The sequence below is a fragment of the Propithecus coquereli genome, unplaced genomic scaffold, assembly GCF_000956105.1.
Source record: "Propithecus coquereli isolate 6110/MARCELLA unplaced genomic scaffold, Pcoq_1.0 Scaffold43, whole genome shotgun sequence".
NCBI lineage: Eukaryota > Metazoa > Chordata > Mammalia > Primates > Indriidae > Propithecus > Propithecus coquereli.
The window spans coordinates 621,710-639,484 of NW_012150063.1; the positions used below are offsets into that span (position 1 = coordinate 621,710).

Genomic DNA, 17,775 nt, shown 5'->3' on the forward strand with positions numbered 1-17,775 from the left:
AGACATGGCCCTGCCCAGAAACAGGAGGGTGGATGAGATGACCTTTCCAATTCCATAAAGAGTTCCAAAAAGTGAAGAGCGCGGAGGAGAGGTAAGGCTGGAACGCATGTCTCGAAAGCGGGAACCTTTTGAGGATCCTGAAAAAACAGGCAAAGTCCATGCCTAATCATCCCAGCTTACAGGACACCTGGAGCAGGTAACTTCTCAGGCCTGGGACAAGGCTCCAATTTAGTTCTCAGATTGCAAGGTGGCCGGGGAAGAGGAGGCTTAACTTGAGAATCTGATCTTTCTGTGGTCTACTGAAAACGATCTTCTAGAGGTTACAAATTGCATGGGATTAAATAGAAAGACTTGGATAGAAGCATTTGAAAAGAGTAAAAACACTCACGGTTTAGGAATCTTCTGAATTTAGAATGAAAAGGAATGCAAAAGAATGCAGCCAACTCAAAATTACTCGGGGCTGATAATCTGTTTGGTTGGCACCCTTGGTCTCTTAGCCCAGTGCTTTGCGTACAGTATCCGTAAGATCAGAGCTGCAGGCTCCACTGTCCTGAGGAGCCAGCGATGCTGCTCTGTTATGACACAAAAACAAAGCCAGCTCCTCCCTCAACCTTGCAGCACCCAACCCAAGAGCCTGTCTGTTCCTAAGATTTGCAGGCACTTTTCACATACTACTGCTTTTTAGTTATTTTTTCATGGCCCACTGTCTCCCCTGTGCATCCATAAAGCACCAGAGGGAAGGGGTCTAGCATTCTTCTGAGCCCACCACTGTGATCAGCCCACTCTGTCACCCAGGAGACAGCCGACGTTTCGTGACTGACTGGCACGTGTGTCCACTCCGCGCATCTCACTGGGCATGATCCCTTCTCTTCTGGGCTCAGGGAGCCCTGGGTGCTTCTCTCCACAGGGTGGGGAACAGTGGCCTCCAGGTGGCCTATGTGTGCTCAGACTGATGGCACTGTGGAAACCGCAGAGTGGCCCTGCCCACTCTGTGCCAGGCCCCCTTCAGAACCTTCTAGTTTTAGGTGGTATCTTTTGTAAAATTCCCTTTAGGCTTGGCCCTAATTATCTGCTTCCAAATCACCTGGTCAACAGGGGAGCTGGTGAGAAGGGCAAGCTTTGCACACCAGGAGGAGGCACTTGGCATGGCAGCCATACCCTCGAGTGGGTAAGAGCTGGAGTGGAGAAGGGCTGGCACTGGGTCTGAGGATGCCAGGCATTACCCAGGGCTGGCAGCCACCTCCTGGGGCGCAGGGACCAGGTGTGGACGAAGGAGAGGGGGCCATGGGGGTTAGCCAAGGAAACGTGGTGGGAAGGGACACTCCAGGGCAGAGCCAATGCCTCAGAAAGTGTCTCTGGTTTCGGGGTTAGCCCAGCACCTCATAACCTCTCCTATCTGAATAGAGGTTTACGCTTTCTGATGCATTTCCACGCTCTAATCTCATTAGATTCTCAAAACAGCTCAATGAGGAGGGTAGGGCAAGAGTTATGACTCCCATTTGAAAGATGAGGAACCCAAGGCGCAAAAACATTTTGTGACTTCATCGGGGTCACGTGGGGGCATTAGTAGTCAAGTCCGAACTTGAATCCCAATTCTCAGGACTGTTCTTCCCACCCCATGACACAGCCACACTTAGCGCAGACCAGGCACCATGCTAAGTGCTTCAGAGGTGTCACTTCATTTAGTCTTCCCAAGACCCTGAATAAAGGCAGCAAGACCTTTATCAGCTATCGTTTGCCTGCAGTAAGACCAGGCATTATCTGTCACCTCCAGGACAGCGGCGACTGCACAGTGGGCGCAGAGGGTAGAGCGGGCAGAGAGCGTGTCTGTGCCTCGACAAGGTCAGAGTGGAGTTGCTCGCTGTGAGTGTCCCCGATGGATTGCTCTTCATGGAAATTGAGTGGGTGTTCCGTTCATTGTGAAGTCGATGTTTGTCTCGGGCTGGGCCCTGAATGATAACACTGGGCTCTGACATTGACTCACGGAGGACCTGGAACCGAGCATTCTGATGACAAAGAACGAACGAGGAAGAGGAGAAAAGCAAGGCCCAGCTAAAAGCGCTCACTTTCATTTATTTCTCCTTGAAGGTTGAATTCCTCATGTTCTTGCTGAGGGAACACACCAGCAGAGAGCCTGGAATCTCTACTCTGCAGATCTGTTAGAAGATGAAGGTTTTGAACAGAATTTACCTATTCCTCACCACCCTCACTCCTAGACCTTCCTCAGGGTGGGGTCTCCTGTGTCTTGTTTGTCCCGCATTGCTGCTGTCTGTCTTTTTCCTGGGACAGGTCTGATTAGGACCCTTCTCCACCGGAACCCTCAGTGGGTCCACCAATTCTACAGGATCAAGACCACATTCTTTGGTCCTTTATCCTAATCTTACTCATTGTATGAGTACTAAAACCCCTAGGTTCTAGCTATACTATTTAACTTTCCTGATAAAGGCCAAGATGTTTTCATCCCTTGGCCTTTACTCTTGTTGGAATGTCACATGTTCTCATGTACTCATTCGACAAACCAGTACTAAGAGCCTGATTTGTGTGCTGGATCCTGGCAGTACCCAGATTAGAAACACAGACCCTGCCCTCAAAGGATTCAGAGCCTGGGCACACTGGAACCTTCTTTCCTGCCCTGCCTCCATCCCAATCCTCCCTGCTGCTTTGAGGAATGCCCTCCCCACCCCCTCTGCTAAAGGAAAACCTTGCTCTTTGCAACTGAATTCATCTGCCAGGTGCTCCAAGCAGCCTTCAACGATCCCTAAGGATATCGTCTTGTTTTATTGTACCTATTTGTTCTGCTTAATGGGCTGTTTACTCATCTGTCACTCCCTTTAGACCAAAAGTTCCCTTAGAAGAAGGAACAGTGTCTCAGTCAATTCTTTATTCCCACATTTCTCTGTATCTAGCAGGTGCTCAAACAATGCCCACTGAAAGAAATGAAGGCTGAATGTGCTAACACTTATCCACCACAGGCGATACTCAACGGGGATTGGTACTTCCTTCCCATCTTGCGAGTCTCGGAGCCATCAAGATCATTTTGATTAAGTATCTACGACAGGCCACGTCCTCAATCTGAATCATATCACATTAGGGGTCTCTCAGTTTGGCAAGATTGATCTGGGGAACTCGAGGCAAACAAGCACTTCACGATGGGCAAAACATCCAAACAACTTTCACGATAGGCATCCACTGGTGAGGCTCACAATGACATCCCATCTCCGTGTATAAGGAGGCCCAGTCACTGTCCCCTTCCTGCTCCAGATGTAGAACTGCCCCTCCACTGGAAATTGCAAGCAATTCCTGGTTTTACTGTAAGCAAATTATAGCTGATAAAGCTATGTGCTGCCTTTATCAAAGATGCTCCTTCATTCTGATTTTTAAGACATGAAAACAATGATACAAGTCAACAAAATTCTCTTGGTCCGAGATTTATTGGGGGCTCCGGACTAGGATGGTGGAGTGGCATTCATTGAGGACTTGCCCAGATTTGGGGAAGAGCCTGTTACTCTCAGTTCACTCACCACCTCCCTCATCACTGAGGATTCCTTATGGAGAAATCAGCAAACCTTTTACTTCCCCTTTTCTTCCTCCTCCCTCAAATCCACCCTGGTTTTCCAGACCCTTCTCCCAACACCACCAGATGACCCCAGTGCATAGGGTTGGACCCCTGCCACCAGGAGGAGGTGGCCTTTGCACGTGGCCTTACCTCGGGAGCTATGTAGTCAGGAGTCCCGCAGAACGTGGTGGTCGTCACACCGTTCAGAATCCCTTCCTTGCACATCCCAAAGTCGGCCAGCTTGCAGTGACCTTCTGCATCCAGAAGGATGTTGTCCAGTTTCAAATCCCTGCAAGACAGGCCAGGACCACATGGTAAATGAATGCTTCACTCACCCAGTGTGGTCTTCTTGAGTTGGAGAAACACGCATATCCTAGGGAAATCTCTAGAAAATAAGGCCCTGAAGGAAGCTTGACCTGCCTGAACCCAATCTCAGTCCAAGGGCTCTCTCTCGAGTGGGTCAGTCCCCAGTGTGCTTCCATCCTCCTCGGCAAGAGGGAGGAGCTTCTGTAATCCCAGGAATATGTCAAGACTGATGAAATTGAATAAAGTCAGTAACTATTTATGGAAGCCCTACTATGCCCTGAAATTCATATTAATCAGACCCTGCTATCAGAGAAAGAAGTATCTATGCCCTGTCCTTGGTGAATTAACCACAGCATCAGCTGGGGAACCAGCCTGTCACATGTGAACATCAATGCATCAGATAAAACCACTTAAGAGTCAGGTGCTACCTTACAGGGCACTATGTGAGCTGTTACGTTTCAGAAGGGAAGACCACAGCCAGCTAGTGCAGGCAGGTGAGGGTCTCCAGGAAACAGTGACCTTCAAGAGCAGCTTAGATAGAGGGCAAGGTTTGGCCAGACCATGAGGAGAGAAGGTGGGAGGGGAGAGAAGGTCAACAGAGCAGATGCAAGGCAGCGAAGAGACCAGAGACTTGGGCCCCAGTGAACAGGGAGGCAAGACAGGCATGTGGAAACCGGCCTCAAAGAGCCTAGAATGCCAGAAAAAGGGTTTAGGAAATTCACATGGAGAGCGATGAATGTCTGGCCTGCATGAGCACAATGTGTTTGCAAGATTGGTCTTCCAGGGGCAAGTAGGCCTGGGCAGGGGTCTCCATAACCTGGACCTCCAGATGCCATGTGGTCTTTCACAGTGAGTGAGGGCTATAGAGGCGTGCTGGCCTCAAAAAGTGCAGCCACCTCGGGGCCTGTTTTACATTTGAGGGTCCTGTGTAAAACATGGGGTGCTGTGTAAGAATTCCCCCACCACCATGTCTGGAAACCCAAGACCTGGCCCTGCAGAAGAACCTGGACTGGATGGAGGTCCCCACCCCATGTCCCCTTAAGCAGCCACTCTGAGCTGGGGGGCGTCTTGCAAAGAAGGCCCATCCCTCTGCATGCAGAGAGTGGAAGAGGCCTGCTGGCGACGGGACTTGAACTTCAGCCACCATCAGGGATCTAGGCCTGAGTGCAAAGGTGGGGCAGGAAGCACTTTAGGACCTGTCTGCGTTGCACCCATGACCCTGCTTCCGCTCACAGCTGGGACTGCTTGAGAAAAAAGAACACAGAAAATGTGCTGCTCTAAGCAAATGCTTGAGAACTACAGAGAGAACAGTGAGAGCAACCAACCAAGCACAGCCACCGGGACCAGGGCTCTCCATCCCCACCCTGGTTGCCGTGTGTGGTCAAAGCTTACCTCTAGCTGTGGGTGAGACAGCAGTGACACGAACACCAGGCTGAGTTGCAGGAGGCTGGTTGTGCCTTGGCCCTGGTAAAGTCACCTTGCTGGTCTGTGACCTTATCTGTCAAGTTGGGATGACACATCCCTGCTTGCAGGCTTGTTTGAGGGACTAATGGAAGTAGAAGGTCTTTAATACCGTCGCACCCACTTCCTTCATGAAGAAACTGAGTTGGAGGGAACTAGGTGTCCGTCCTGTCTACCCACTTGCAATTGTCTGTGTCCTCGGGAGGCAAACCCTTAGGGCCCCACTGAGTCACGCGCCCCTGCATGCCCTAGCAACCAGCGCAGCCGACCCCATGGCACGCGCAATAAGCACAATGCGATACTCGCTGGGAAAAGAACAGCGTTGCTTCTTCAGCACCTCAGTCTACAAACCACATGCAGGTGAGGTAGGAAGAACACAGTTGGCTACCACCTTCGCAGAGATAAGTAAGTGGAAACCAGAAGGTGGCAAGTGATGTTGGTGCTGAGGGTTTCTGCGTGCTGCACTCTGCTCTCCTGTCTCAATGTTGCTTGACTTCTTCCCGTGCCAGCCACCAAACACAACCTTATAAAATACCCCAAATGCCACCCCTTTAAGCACTTTCTTTTCAAGCCTTTACGTCCGAGGAAGGACTTGTTCTAATTTTGTACGAATGGGATGGATTCAGAATGTTCCAAGCAGCCTGAACCTTGCCCCAATTCTGACTCAGGTGGCAAGGCCCGGCCTCTCCTCCCGCTCAGGCACCTACTCTCCTCAGGGAGGAGCGAGAGAAGGCGGAATGTCTCACTTCCCCCTACCTCACACTGGCCCCAGACATACCGTCCTTTGCTGCCTGCTCTTGCTTCTCCCTGGGGAAGCAGCCGCCCCAGCCAAAGGCCCGGTGTGGCCACCACTGCCAAACACGTTCTGCAGCTGTCCTCCACCACGGCCAAAACACTTCTTCCTACCGTCCTGCCTCACTGAGGCCTGAAAGCCTGTCTGTGGTCACCTCGTCCAATTTCCTCTCTGCTGTCTGCATTTCTTGAAAACTCTAACTCTCCACATAACACCAAATCCAGGAAGAGTTAGAGACTTATGTTCCTTTCCTTTAGTGACAGAAGAAAGTATGGTTCAGAAGACCTCTGGGAGCCACAAAGGCCATTGTTAGAACCTTATTCTGCCGGGAGTCTTCAGTTCCATTAAAAAGCAAAATGCTTATACCTCTGGGACCAGACTTGCCTGGCACTGGGCTCTCAATGGGAAGCAGTTCTTGAGTAGTGGGTTTCAGCAGATGGGAGAGCTCAGGGCCATGATTATGGGGGGTGGGGTGGGAGGGAAGGAGGGGAAGGAGGGGCAGATTGACCTTTCCTACAAGATTCTCTCATGGTTTTCTTACCAGTACTGTTACCCCTGGAACCCTGAATTTCTACTGCTTATTCCTGCCTCAGGATTCTCCCACCTGTAGGTTTTTAATTCTGCCTCTTCACATACGGGCCTTTAGGCCTCCCTGGGGAGAAAGGTTGGGAACAATGGGTTCCCAGGCTTACCTACCCAGAGGTGGGCTGGCAGGCAGTATGGGGGGAGGGGTTCTCTTCTCCTCGAGCCTTCCCATTAGTGCTTGGGACAATATCAGTTGGTTTTCCTCAAACCTGTTGACTGACAGCTTTGCAAAGACAGACAAGTGCCTAGATATTAGTCCCAAGACACTTTTGAGGATGGAGACATTTTTTAAAGGAGTGGGGTCTTTTTTTTAATGGGGGGGGTGGAAATCCCACAAAATCCCTCTCCTTATATATGAGCCAATGTGACTTTTACTTACTCAATTTATGAATAGTTTCATTCAGTTTTTTTCAATAGGTAATACATTCATGTGTTCAAAAAACCAAAAAGTATCCAAGGGCATATAGTAAAATTCTCTCTCTTGCATCCATTCCCTAGATATCCCTTTACTCCCTATAGACAAGTGCATTTTATTCATTCCTTGTGTATCCTCTTGGTCAGATTTTATACATAAATAAGGAAATGTGAATATATATTAATTTTCCCCCCTTTTAACTAAATGGAAGCTTACTATATATACCCTTTCAAACCTTACCTTTTTCACTTGATATATACAGTAGGTCTTTCTGTCTTACCACTAAAGAGCCTCCTAATTCTTTATGGCTGCATACCACTCCACCATATTTATTGGGGGACACTTAGGATGCTTCCAATATATGTTATTATCATCAGCAGTGCTGTGAATAACCTTGTACCTGTGACATTTTGCACAGGTGTGAAAGTAACCATACACATTTCCTAGAAAAGAAATCTCTGAATCAGATACCTCAAGAGTGTGAATTTTGATGGATGTTGCCAAACTGCCCTCTTTAGGGATTGAACAATTTACACTTCCATCAGCAATATATGACAGTGTCTGCTTCCCACATTCTTGCAAACATGGTGTAGTACCAAGTTTTGGTAGTCTGACAGTTGAAAATAGTATCTTATATATTCTTAAGTTTCTCTGTAAGCTTGAGCATTTTTTCATATACTTAAAAGAGATGTGTATTTTTTTTGTGAACTGCTGCCCATTTTTCTTTTGTGGCATTTGCTCTTTATTGATTCTTAGGAGCTCTTCCTATATTAGGAAACAAACTGTGTGTGCAACAGGAATCACAAATACTTTTCCCAGTTTATTGTTTGAATTTTGACATTGGTTATGGTGGTTTGCCCATAATATTATTTTTATGTATTAATAATTGATGTTTTATTTCATGGCATTTAATCGTGATGTTTTATGAATTGATGTTTTTGGCTTTTATGACTTAATTTGAAAGGCTTTACCCATTTCAAAGTTATAAGAGCATTTTCCCAAGGTTTCTTCTAGTACTTTTATGCTTTCATTTTATAAATGTAAGTCTTTGATGTATTTGGAATTTGTTCTGACAAAAGGTGTGAGGAATACATGCAACTTTACTTGTTTCCAGATGTCAAGTTAAGTTGTCTCAATCCCGGATATCCAATAGTTCATCTCTTCCTCATTGATTGAAACACCACCTTTATCAAATACTGGTACTAAATCTCCATATTCACTTGGATTTTTTTCTGTACCCTTTGTTCTATATCATGGCTCTACACCACACACTTTTAACTATTGTAGGTTTATAATATATTTTAACACCCAGTGGGGCTAGTCTCTTTATTATTCGTCTTTTTCAAAATTTCCTGGCTATTCTCACTTATTTATTCGTCCATATGAACTTTAGAATCATTGCTCTAGTTAAAAAACAATCTTGGTGATGTTTTTACTGGGAACATGTTTAAAGTTATAAATTAACTCAGGGAGAACTGAATTTTTATGATGCTGAGTCTTCCCATTCAATAACACTGTTTGTCTTTCCATTTGTTCAAGTCTGGTCTGCATCCCTTAGGAGCATTTTAAAGTTCCCTCATATAGATCTTGCACATTTCTTGTGACATTTTATGGCAGATTGATTGCTGGTTGTCCCAATATCCATTCTCACTTTCTTCCTTTGTAAGAGAACATTGATTTTTTTTTTTTTCTTTTTAAGCCATGCACATAGGCGTGCAGCTATGAGCTAGAATTAAAAGCCACCCTTGGAGCTGGGTGTGGTTATGTGACTAGGTTCTACTAATCAGATGCAGGGCAGTCTCATTAAAAGGAAGAATCTTACTCTTCTTTTTCTTTCCTCCCTCTATCCTGTTGCCTGAATGAGGATATAATGCCTGGAGTCCTAGAGCAGCTACTTTAGACCATAAAGACAAGGACCAAACCCCAGGAAAGGTCACTGGACTGCCCCCCTCCAGATAACTTTCATAGGAAAAAGAAAGAAAATTGAATCTTATTTAAAGCATTTTTGTTATGTTAATTGCAATGGAATCTACTTCTAAATAGTAAAACTATTATATTTTAAATTCCTATCATAGGTGACATTCATTCTGTTTTACAAAATGAGGTGTTGCTCAATACAAAAAATTTTTTAAAAAATAAATTCTTATTGTAAATGGGGTCATTGCCTCCATTATGTCTAATATATGTTTGCAGGTGTATTTCTGATTGGCTTCTGTTTATCATTTTCTGTCCTGCCACTAGACTGAACTCTTTATTTTTGTAAAGGCATTTTCCAGTTGACTCTCCAGGATTTTTCAAACTATCTGCAATTAATGATCATTTTACCTCCTTTTCAGTATTTATATTTCTAATTCATTTCTCTTGTCTGATTGTGTTGACTAAAACCTCAAGAATGATGCTAAACAATAATGGTGACAGCCATTCCTAGCATTTCCCACTCAGGCAGAATGCACCCGGGTTGATGGCTACCTCACTACACTCTCCATTGGACTGAAGACTTGTGAGAACTTCCATGGAACCACACTTTTTCCCCAAGGGCCACACAGGATGTGGGCTGTGGGGAGAGGATAAGGAGCAGGCTCTTCAGCACCCCTCGAGTCCAGGGTTTCTCAACCTTGGCGTGTTAGGGCCAGATGACATTTGGGGCTAGATAATTCTTTGCTAGGGGGAGGAAGGTGTCCTGTGCATTGCAAGATGTTTAGTAGCATCCCTGTTCTGTATGCATTAGATGCTACTAGTACTCCTCCCCCACCCCATTGTGACAACCAATGTCTCCAGACATTGCCAGATGTCCCTCGTAGGGCCTCTAGTTGAACACCACTGCTCTAATCTAAGTCTTAAGCAGTGATCAAGGCTCTGAGACGGCCTTGCCCAGACCACTAAGCCAAACAGAGATTTGGGAGCAATGCTCTGGCTACAAAGAAAGGGTGCATTTGCCCGGAGCATCCTCTGCAATTAATCCCTGGGAGACAGGATCCTGACTGTACTAACCCTGCTAAATTGGCATCAACCACTCACCCACCTTAAATGCATGATGAAAATGAGGCTCAGAAAAGGTCACACGGTCACTTGTGCAAGGTTACACGGCTGGTAAGAGGCAACTTGGGGCTGACCCCACATGACTGCATGTGACCATCTTTTAGATAAAATGCAAGATGCATAAGTTGGAAATCTCTTCTTGATGCTTGGACTAAAATTCCTTTGGGCTGGGAAAAGAAGGCTTTGCGGTGAGGGGGAGAACACAGAGCCTGAGAGGTCACAGCCACTGACAGGGATGGCTTGATTTAGAGGCAGGATGGTATAATCAAGGCTCCCCTGGGGTAGGAACGCAGATCTCTTCCAGAAAATCAAAAGACGTCAAGAAAAGGAAATTCCCTAACCAAAGTACTTTAAAAAATTCTGTAAAACCTATCTGAGGGGAAAGAAAAAGCATTTTATTTTCAGGGAAAAAACAAAGAGTTTGACTTGTGAGACCAACTGCGCTTATTACTTTACTAGGATAGGAAAATGGAAAGGGATTGTAAGTGAAAACAAGGACCCCTCCACTGAGTTTGCTGTGAGGTGGGGAAGAAATGGTCTAATGCTGGGGGAGAACTGTCATGTAATAAGGTCTTAATATCGGGGACAGCTGTTGGAGACAGGATGAGACCAGTGGCAGGTCAAACTGCACTTTTAACATGACAAGAAACTAACTGTTGATGTCTCTAGCAATGTGTCTAGAATAATCTGAAATACGTATCTTACCTTCTAAGAATTGCCTGCCAGGTGTGCCTACGTGTGCATCTAATTCTGTGTACGATGGTTTACGCATAAGAAGTTGTTGTGTCTACATAGTGTGATCCTAGACGCGGAGCAGGTCCTTCAACTTCTCTCTTCCCGATACTCAGACAGGAAGTGAGGCGGTTCTGAATCTGCATCCCAACTCTGCTGCTTACCAGCTGGATGACACTGGGCTGGTCCAAAATATCTCTGAGACTCAGTTTCCTTATCTGTTAAGTGGGGGGCTATAAGCTATGTAAAAGCTCTGGCATGATACCTGATCCGTGGCGATTACCCCAGAAATTCTGCCTTCTCCAGGGGTCTTATACTCATTTCTTAAAATACACATCCTCTGCCAGGGCAAGTCACAAAATCCTCAACAAATATTTCTCAAAAATTAAAGAATGACTACCTCTCATTGTGTATAAGTACTGAGACAGATGCTGAGGGATGGAAAATACGAAGCACACGTAAGTGTAACATAAAAGTGACAAATGTCGAGAGAATACGAATTACAATGAAACTGAGACGTTCAGCCTAGTCCAGTGAGAAAATCACAGGATCCCTTTCCCCGGGACTGGGGAATGACACAAAGTTCCCCGGCAAAGCTGGTGGGTGTGTGTGTCACGGGTAGGGGTGAGGCCGCACAGGTGCTACCAGTCAGGACATGTGACAGCTCCTCAGGACCAGCAGCCACTGGGCGCTGTCACACACAGTATCCCCTCACTCCCCATAGCAGCAGTCCTGGGCGGTGGTATCATCACCCCCAGTTTATCGATAAAGAACTTGGGGCAGGGGTGGGGGTAGCAAGTCCAGTGAGGTGGCTGGGACTCGAACTCAGGTATTTAGTGGAATCCTGTTTTCCTCACACTACACCCCGGCTGTCTCATCTGAATTCATCCTTTCGCATTCAGAAATTTGTATTTTCCCAACATGAGGGTGGATTCGCCAAGAATAAGGGCCAGAAAACTCTCCTTCCGTAAACCACACAGCATGTAGCAAAGGGTTGGCACACATGAGGCCCTTAATATATCAGAAAGAATGAAAACATTTGCGTGCGTGCTTGACTTGAAAATTTGTCTTAAAAGCACCCGTAACGCCACTGTATTCTTCACCCGTTTTGTTTTCTAATGCCCTCACCCGCCTGGCATGCTAGTTCCACAAAGCTGAGGCATGAATGCTACACACATGAGAGCAAATTCCTCCAGTTACTTGAAGATAAAAGATTAGAAAAATTACATCACTTCAGAGAACAGGCCCTCGAGGGAGACTATGAAGAAACCCTGCTTGTTTTTGGACAAATAATGGAGACTTGTGAATGACTGTGGTTAATCAGATCGGAATAGAAGCCCTTCTGGAAGAGGTTACCAAACGCCTTCATGAATTTAATGATACACACAAGAGAAAGGCAATTTTTTTCCCTCAACATTGTGACAAGTGCTGGTGACTGGCAGGCACCCTCCTCCCAGCATCCTCTGCGTCGGTACTTTCTGTCACTCTCAGGAACACAAGTCCCTCAGAGACCACCCTAGGCCAGCCATGAAGGCAAGCAAAGTATTCTGTTGCCTCTCCATGAAAAAGAAAAGCATAATTTGTTTCAGAGCCCAAGATAAATGATTTATAAATTCTCCATTGCAGTGCTCATAACTAAGAGTTGATGCTATAACATTTCATTCTGGGCCAATCTGCAGGGAAAACCTTCTCCAAGCCTTTTCATAGGAAAACTCAGTCATTTAGGAACAAAACAATAGCTATCTCTCCCCACCCACCTCTCAAAGGCTTCTGTATTCCCATCTCAGTGTTAAGTTTTTTAGTGCATTTAACCTCACAAATACTCCCTGAATCTGGTCAGCCTATTATTATCCCTATTTTCTAGACGAGGAAAAAGCATTTGTGGAGTTATTAACTGCCCAGGACACACAGGTGGTGAGTGAGTGATGGAGTCCATCCTGCCTGACGCCACTGCTATGCTCTTAATCACTTTGCTGTGTTGTTTGAGGAGGAAAAAAAAGATATCGTGTCCACGCTTTGTCCTTTCGTGGATAGGGGACACAGTTGTTGCTGCCGGGGTGGTGCTTGCTTCTAACTCACGGAAACATGTTTGTAAGATGTAAGTGATAAACTAGACAATGCTGTTTTGACCAAACAGGTGGCCTCTCATCTGGAGAAAACACACTTTCAGCCACTACATGGATAGCTGGAAGCCTGAGGTGTCAAACAGCGTCCCGATGCACAGCCAAAATAAATAGCCTGCTACCTGGTTGATCTTGCCAGGAGAAAAAAATAATAAATTGCCTCTGGCTGTACCTGGGCGTTAAGACTTGGAATCACTGCAGAATAGCTTATCTGATTGTATGTTTGTCCAGTTACTTTTTTTAAATCCATAATAACGTAAGTACGTTCTTATCCTCAACATTCATGGATAAAATCCTAACGCTCGCTGATGGGAAATAGGCATTGCCTTGTGTCCCCAGCATGTGGATGAGCTGCCCTGGCCATCATGACACTCATACCTAGTCCTCTTAGCTCTCTCCGGGTCAATCAACTTGCTCATCAAAACAGCCGATTGGGCTGAGCCCAGGACAGGGATGACCTTTAGCAAGTTACTTTTCTGAGCATTACTATCCTCAAATATGAGATAAGACGGCTGGATGAGTTAGTCCCCAAGGACCCTCCCGGTCCAGGATCCTGGGAAGTGAAGGCAGCTGGAGCCCATGAAAGAACTTGCTTGAACTTGCAATCCTGAACTTGCACACCAAATGTTTCCCTTTCCACTTTGGAGCAAAACTTCGCCAGCAGGCATTTTTATATAACATGTAAATCAGATGATGCTCTCCTGCTGCTTGCATTCCTCTGTGGCACCCCAGGAACATGGGTCTTCGCATGATGTGAGTGGCCTTTTGTAGTCTCCACCAGTCTGGCCTTCTGGCCTCACCCCTCACCACATACCCACCCAGTCCAAGATGGGGGCCTGGGGCCTTTGGGGGGCTCCTGTCTCCTGCCTTGATGTCCTAGCACTAGAAACACTCCCACATGAGCATCTGTCTTCCATAGCAGACGCTCTACGAGGGCAGGGACTTCGCATCCCCACAGTGCCTGACGCAGCCCAGCATCTCCATACCTGCTCGTCGGATGGGTGAAGGAACAAGTGAGAGGTAAAGTCACAGATCATGGCCCCACGCAGCCACGTGACCTGAATGCACGTTTCCAGATAACATAACTACTAAAACATTTTTATGGAAAACCATTAAAACTAAGGCCAAAACCATCAGAGGCAACTGAATCTGACACTGTCTTGCACCCTCCAACCCATTTTCCCCACTATACTCAGGAAGAGCCCCAGATAACAGGCTCCTTGTCGTTCGGGTCTCTGCCTCCATTCCCTTTCCTCTCTCGGCCACTCTACCGCCCATCACGTCACCCCGACCCTTCCTCAGTCACAGCACTTTGGTCAGTTCCTTCAGAGCAATGATCACAATTTGTCATTAGTTTGCTTATTTCCCTGAGTATTACTGGTTTCCCTCTCATGAACATGGGAACAGGGACTGTGCCTTCATGTTTACAGCCTGGTCCTCACAGTACAGCAAAGTGCCTGGTACTTGATCTTTGAACATCAGGATGAAGTAACGGGCAGGGTCTTTATGAAGTTCATTTTAGTGACGATCTAGTTAACGATGAGATTACAACTACTAACACATCCACTGTCTACTTGGCCCTACTATGGAATAGTTCCATAATATTTACTGAGTTCTACTCAGAGTCTGTTTCCATGCTAGGCCTTGGGGATACTGGGAGAAAATACATAAATCCCTGTCCTCAAGGAAGGGTCTGGGGTATGGAGGGAGACACGGACACGAGGCCAGAGCACTCAGGATGGTAAGTCCTACACCAGAGGGACAAACAGGACATCATCGCTGCCCTTAGAAGGCAAGGGCTGCTAGTCTCGCCTTTTTTGAGCCCAGCAATTTGCAGCTCAAAGTCCAGCCAGAACTCTGTCATCACAGAAAGGGCCACTCCAGCTAAAAGACCAAGAGTAACCTTTCTGAGGGTGTGCCTGGAGCCTGGCAGAAGTGGACTGTGGCACCCAGAATTCCTGGACAGAAAGGCCAGAGAACCACCCTTCAAGCTCCCTTGTCAGGACAAAAAGCTGACCAAACCGGTAAGCGTATGTCCTCCGTGTCCAGCCACATAAGCAGCCACGTGCTAAGAGATTGGTCAGCTCCTCGCAGGTCACTCCAGCCCAGATAAAGAGCTGAGGAAACACAAATGTAACTCTGCACAAGTTGAGGGGAATGTAGGGAAGGCACGTCTTCCTGCAAAGTGGGGGTCACCCAAGTCACTTGGAGGGTATCAGAGGCCTCCTGCCAGGTCAGGGAGCCGAAAATGGACTGACCTCTAAAGGGATGGAAAACAGATTTTATTATTCTTAAAAAGGAAGTCTTACATTTGTATTTGTTTAATTTGGCCATGGAAGGTATTTACTTTAAGACCATGTGGGGCTTTTCAGCTGATCAGAGATGTGCGAGTGCGCGCTCATGTGTGCGCATATGCATACATGCTAGTAAGGAAGGGAAGAGGACTGCACCATGCCCATGCGCATCTGCGGTCCTAGACCTGTGGGCCAAGGGGGGAGTGGGTTAAGGAGATTCCTCCTCTTCACCAGGGAGGTTTCAATCTGGTAGAGTTTACAAAACAAAGACGATTAGAGCTAAAGGCAGCCTCTGTTTGGTAGATATTTACTGAGTGTCTGCGATGTACCAGGGAGGTCCAGGTTTTGGAGTGAGATGGGGATATAGCAACTGCTCAGCTCACACATGCCGAGTCTGAGGCGCCTTAGAGACATCTAGCTGGACATGCTGAGTAGGTGTCGTGTGAAGCTTTGGGCTGGAGAACCTAATGAGTGTGGGTGAGATTTTCTGACAGAGGGTTCACATAGCGTGAGAAAAGAAGAGGCTAGAACTGATCTGCAAACAAAGCCCAACGCTTGATGCCCAGGACCTGCAACAGAGCAGCCAGAGAGAAAACTCAAGAGACTGGTGGCCAGGAAGCCCAGGAAGAGGGAGAATCGCAACCCAAGAGTGTGGTCAGTTAGTGACAGAGGTCCCAAGTTCTGTGCTCCAGAGATTTTTTTATCGAACTGAAGTCTTTCATTTATTTTTCTTTTTATGCTCTAAGACTCCAATTTAGGAATAATAATAAGCAGTAGTAGTTGTACTTTTTGAGAAATGACTTTCCAGACCAATACTGTCCCACGTACCAGGGTCTGCCCAGTGAAGAGCTTTAGTAGAGAAAAGAACACTAAGTCTCAAACCTGCCAATGGGACAGGGGAAGGGATTTCTAGAATTCCACCCAGGAAAAAAAGAAGAGCAACAACTCTGCAGGTGATACTGGGAGACGTGCCCTTGTGCAAAGCAGTAGCAGTCCCGTGAGAGAGGAACCCATTCAGAGAAAACTCACGGGTGCTCCGTGTTTCTCCACGAGCCTTCCATAGTCCTCGAACCAAGAAGGGACCTGGAGCTTCTCCTCCTCCTCTGCCCACCCCAGGCTGTCCCTGAGGAGCAGGGAAGTCAGTGCAATGGTGCCCTATCCCAGCAAGTCCAAAGTTCAGCATCTCTGCACCCCATCTTTCTTCTCCACTGCCCTAGGCCTAATACCTGCTGGTTGCCACTGATGGCGCTCCCTCCCATCTGGGGGGGGTGGTGCCCATACCCTGGACATTTCATTACTTCCTTCTCATTAAAAGTCATCCTCCCCCAAACTATGAGCTCTTCTGAACAACTTGCAAATCTGTCCAACGTCATTGAGCTAAGGTGGACACTTATAGCTTGAAATGTAACCTCCCCCAGGGAACCTGCATAGATCAGAAGACCTGGAGAGTCAGCGGAAGTGAAATGACATGGGGCATAGCTCAATACCACTTCTCAAGTCCTGGCAGGAAGGGCCACAGATTTCCCTCTCTGGGGCCCTCCTAGCCACTGCTGCCTCACCCCACCTCTGAGTCTATCCTCAGTCAACTGCTTCCTTTTTTCTTTTTTGACCCTAGGCCCATTCCTGGAGAAGGATTCAGATTTTCTTGATGTTATTCAGCTAAAATTCAGAGTGCTGTTCATTCCCTGACTTTGCTGGCAATTAACAGCTGAATTTATCCTCACACTAGAGTGGTTTGTTTGGCCGAAGATGTGGATGAAATATTGGTAAGCTACATTCAACGAAGGGAGGTACTTTGAAAGGGTTAATACATTCTCTGCTTTGGGAAAAGTGACACTCAGTTTTTAAACAAAGTCTCTCACTTACAATTCAGGTCATGTACGTGTACGGAGGGCACGGGGCGGGGGGTGCACACACAGACTCTAGCAGACCCTCAAATTTAGCATTTACAGTTCTACTCTTCTTGAGCTGCCCTGAGGGTCCACAACAAGCAGCAACTTCTCCCTGTGCAGAGTACATATTTTCACGTGCATTTTAATGAAGCTATGTGTGGGGTAAGTCAGCCGGCGAGCAAATGAGCCAGACCAAGTGGAGACACAGCAACACGGTCTGTGAAAGGAATATTTCTCAGCCAGAAAGCAAGTGTTTTGACCAAATTAAACACAGTACTATGGAATCTGTTGGTGGTTCCGATCAATGAAAATAAGTCCTTTAAATATTCTATCCTGAAATAAAGAAATAATGGTTTGTGAATTTATTTTAGCAAGTGCTATGGCAAAAACTGAAAAGCTTCAGTGAAAACTAAAAAGATGGTTAATGTTCTATGAGAACGTACCCAGGAAACATATAACTCTCAGCATCTCTATGTATTTCCATCATGCTATATACTTTATTATATATGTATAAAGTACATACCTAATATATAATGAAGTATGGTGTACTGAGATACAGTATGATTAACAGATATATAG

The 17,775-nt window shown here is 46.5% G+C and overlaps 1 protein-coding gene across 1 annotated transcript in view; it reads right to left on the reverse strand.

Moving 5' to 3' along the window:
- Positions 1 to 17,775, reverse strand: part of PRKCE (protein kinase C, epsilon) — a 485,500-nt gene that overhangs the window by 33,064 nt on the left and 434,661 nt on the right. Inside the window, exon 12 of the mRNA XM_012653873.1 lies at positions 3,707 to 3,845. Coding sequence (XP_012509327.1) covers positions 3,707 to 3,845 — 139 coding nt within the window. The remainder of the gene's footprint in view (positions 1 to 3,706; positions 3,846 to 17,775) is intronic.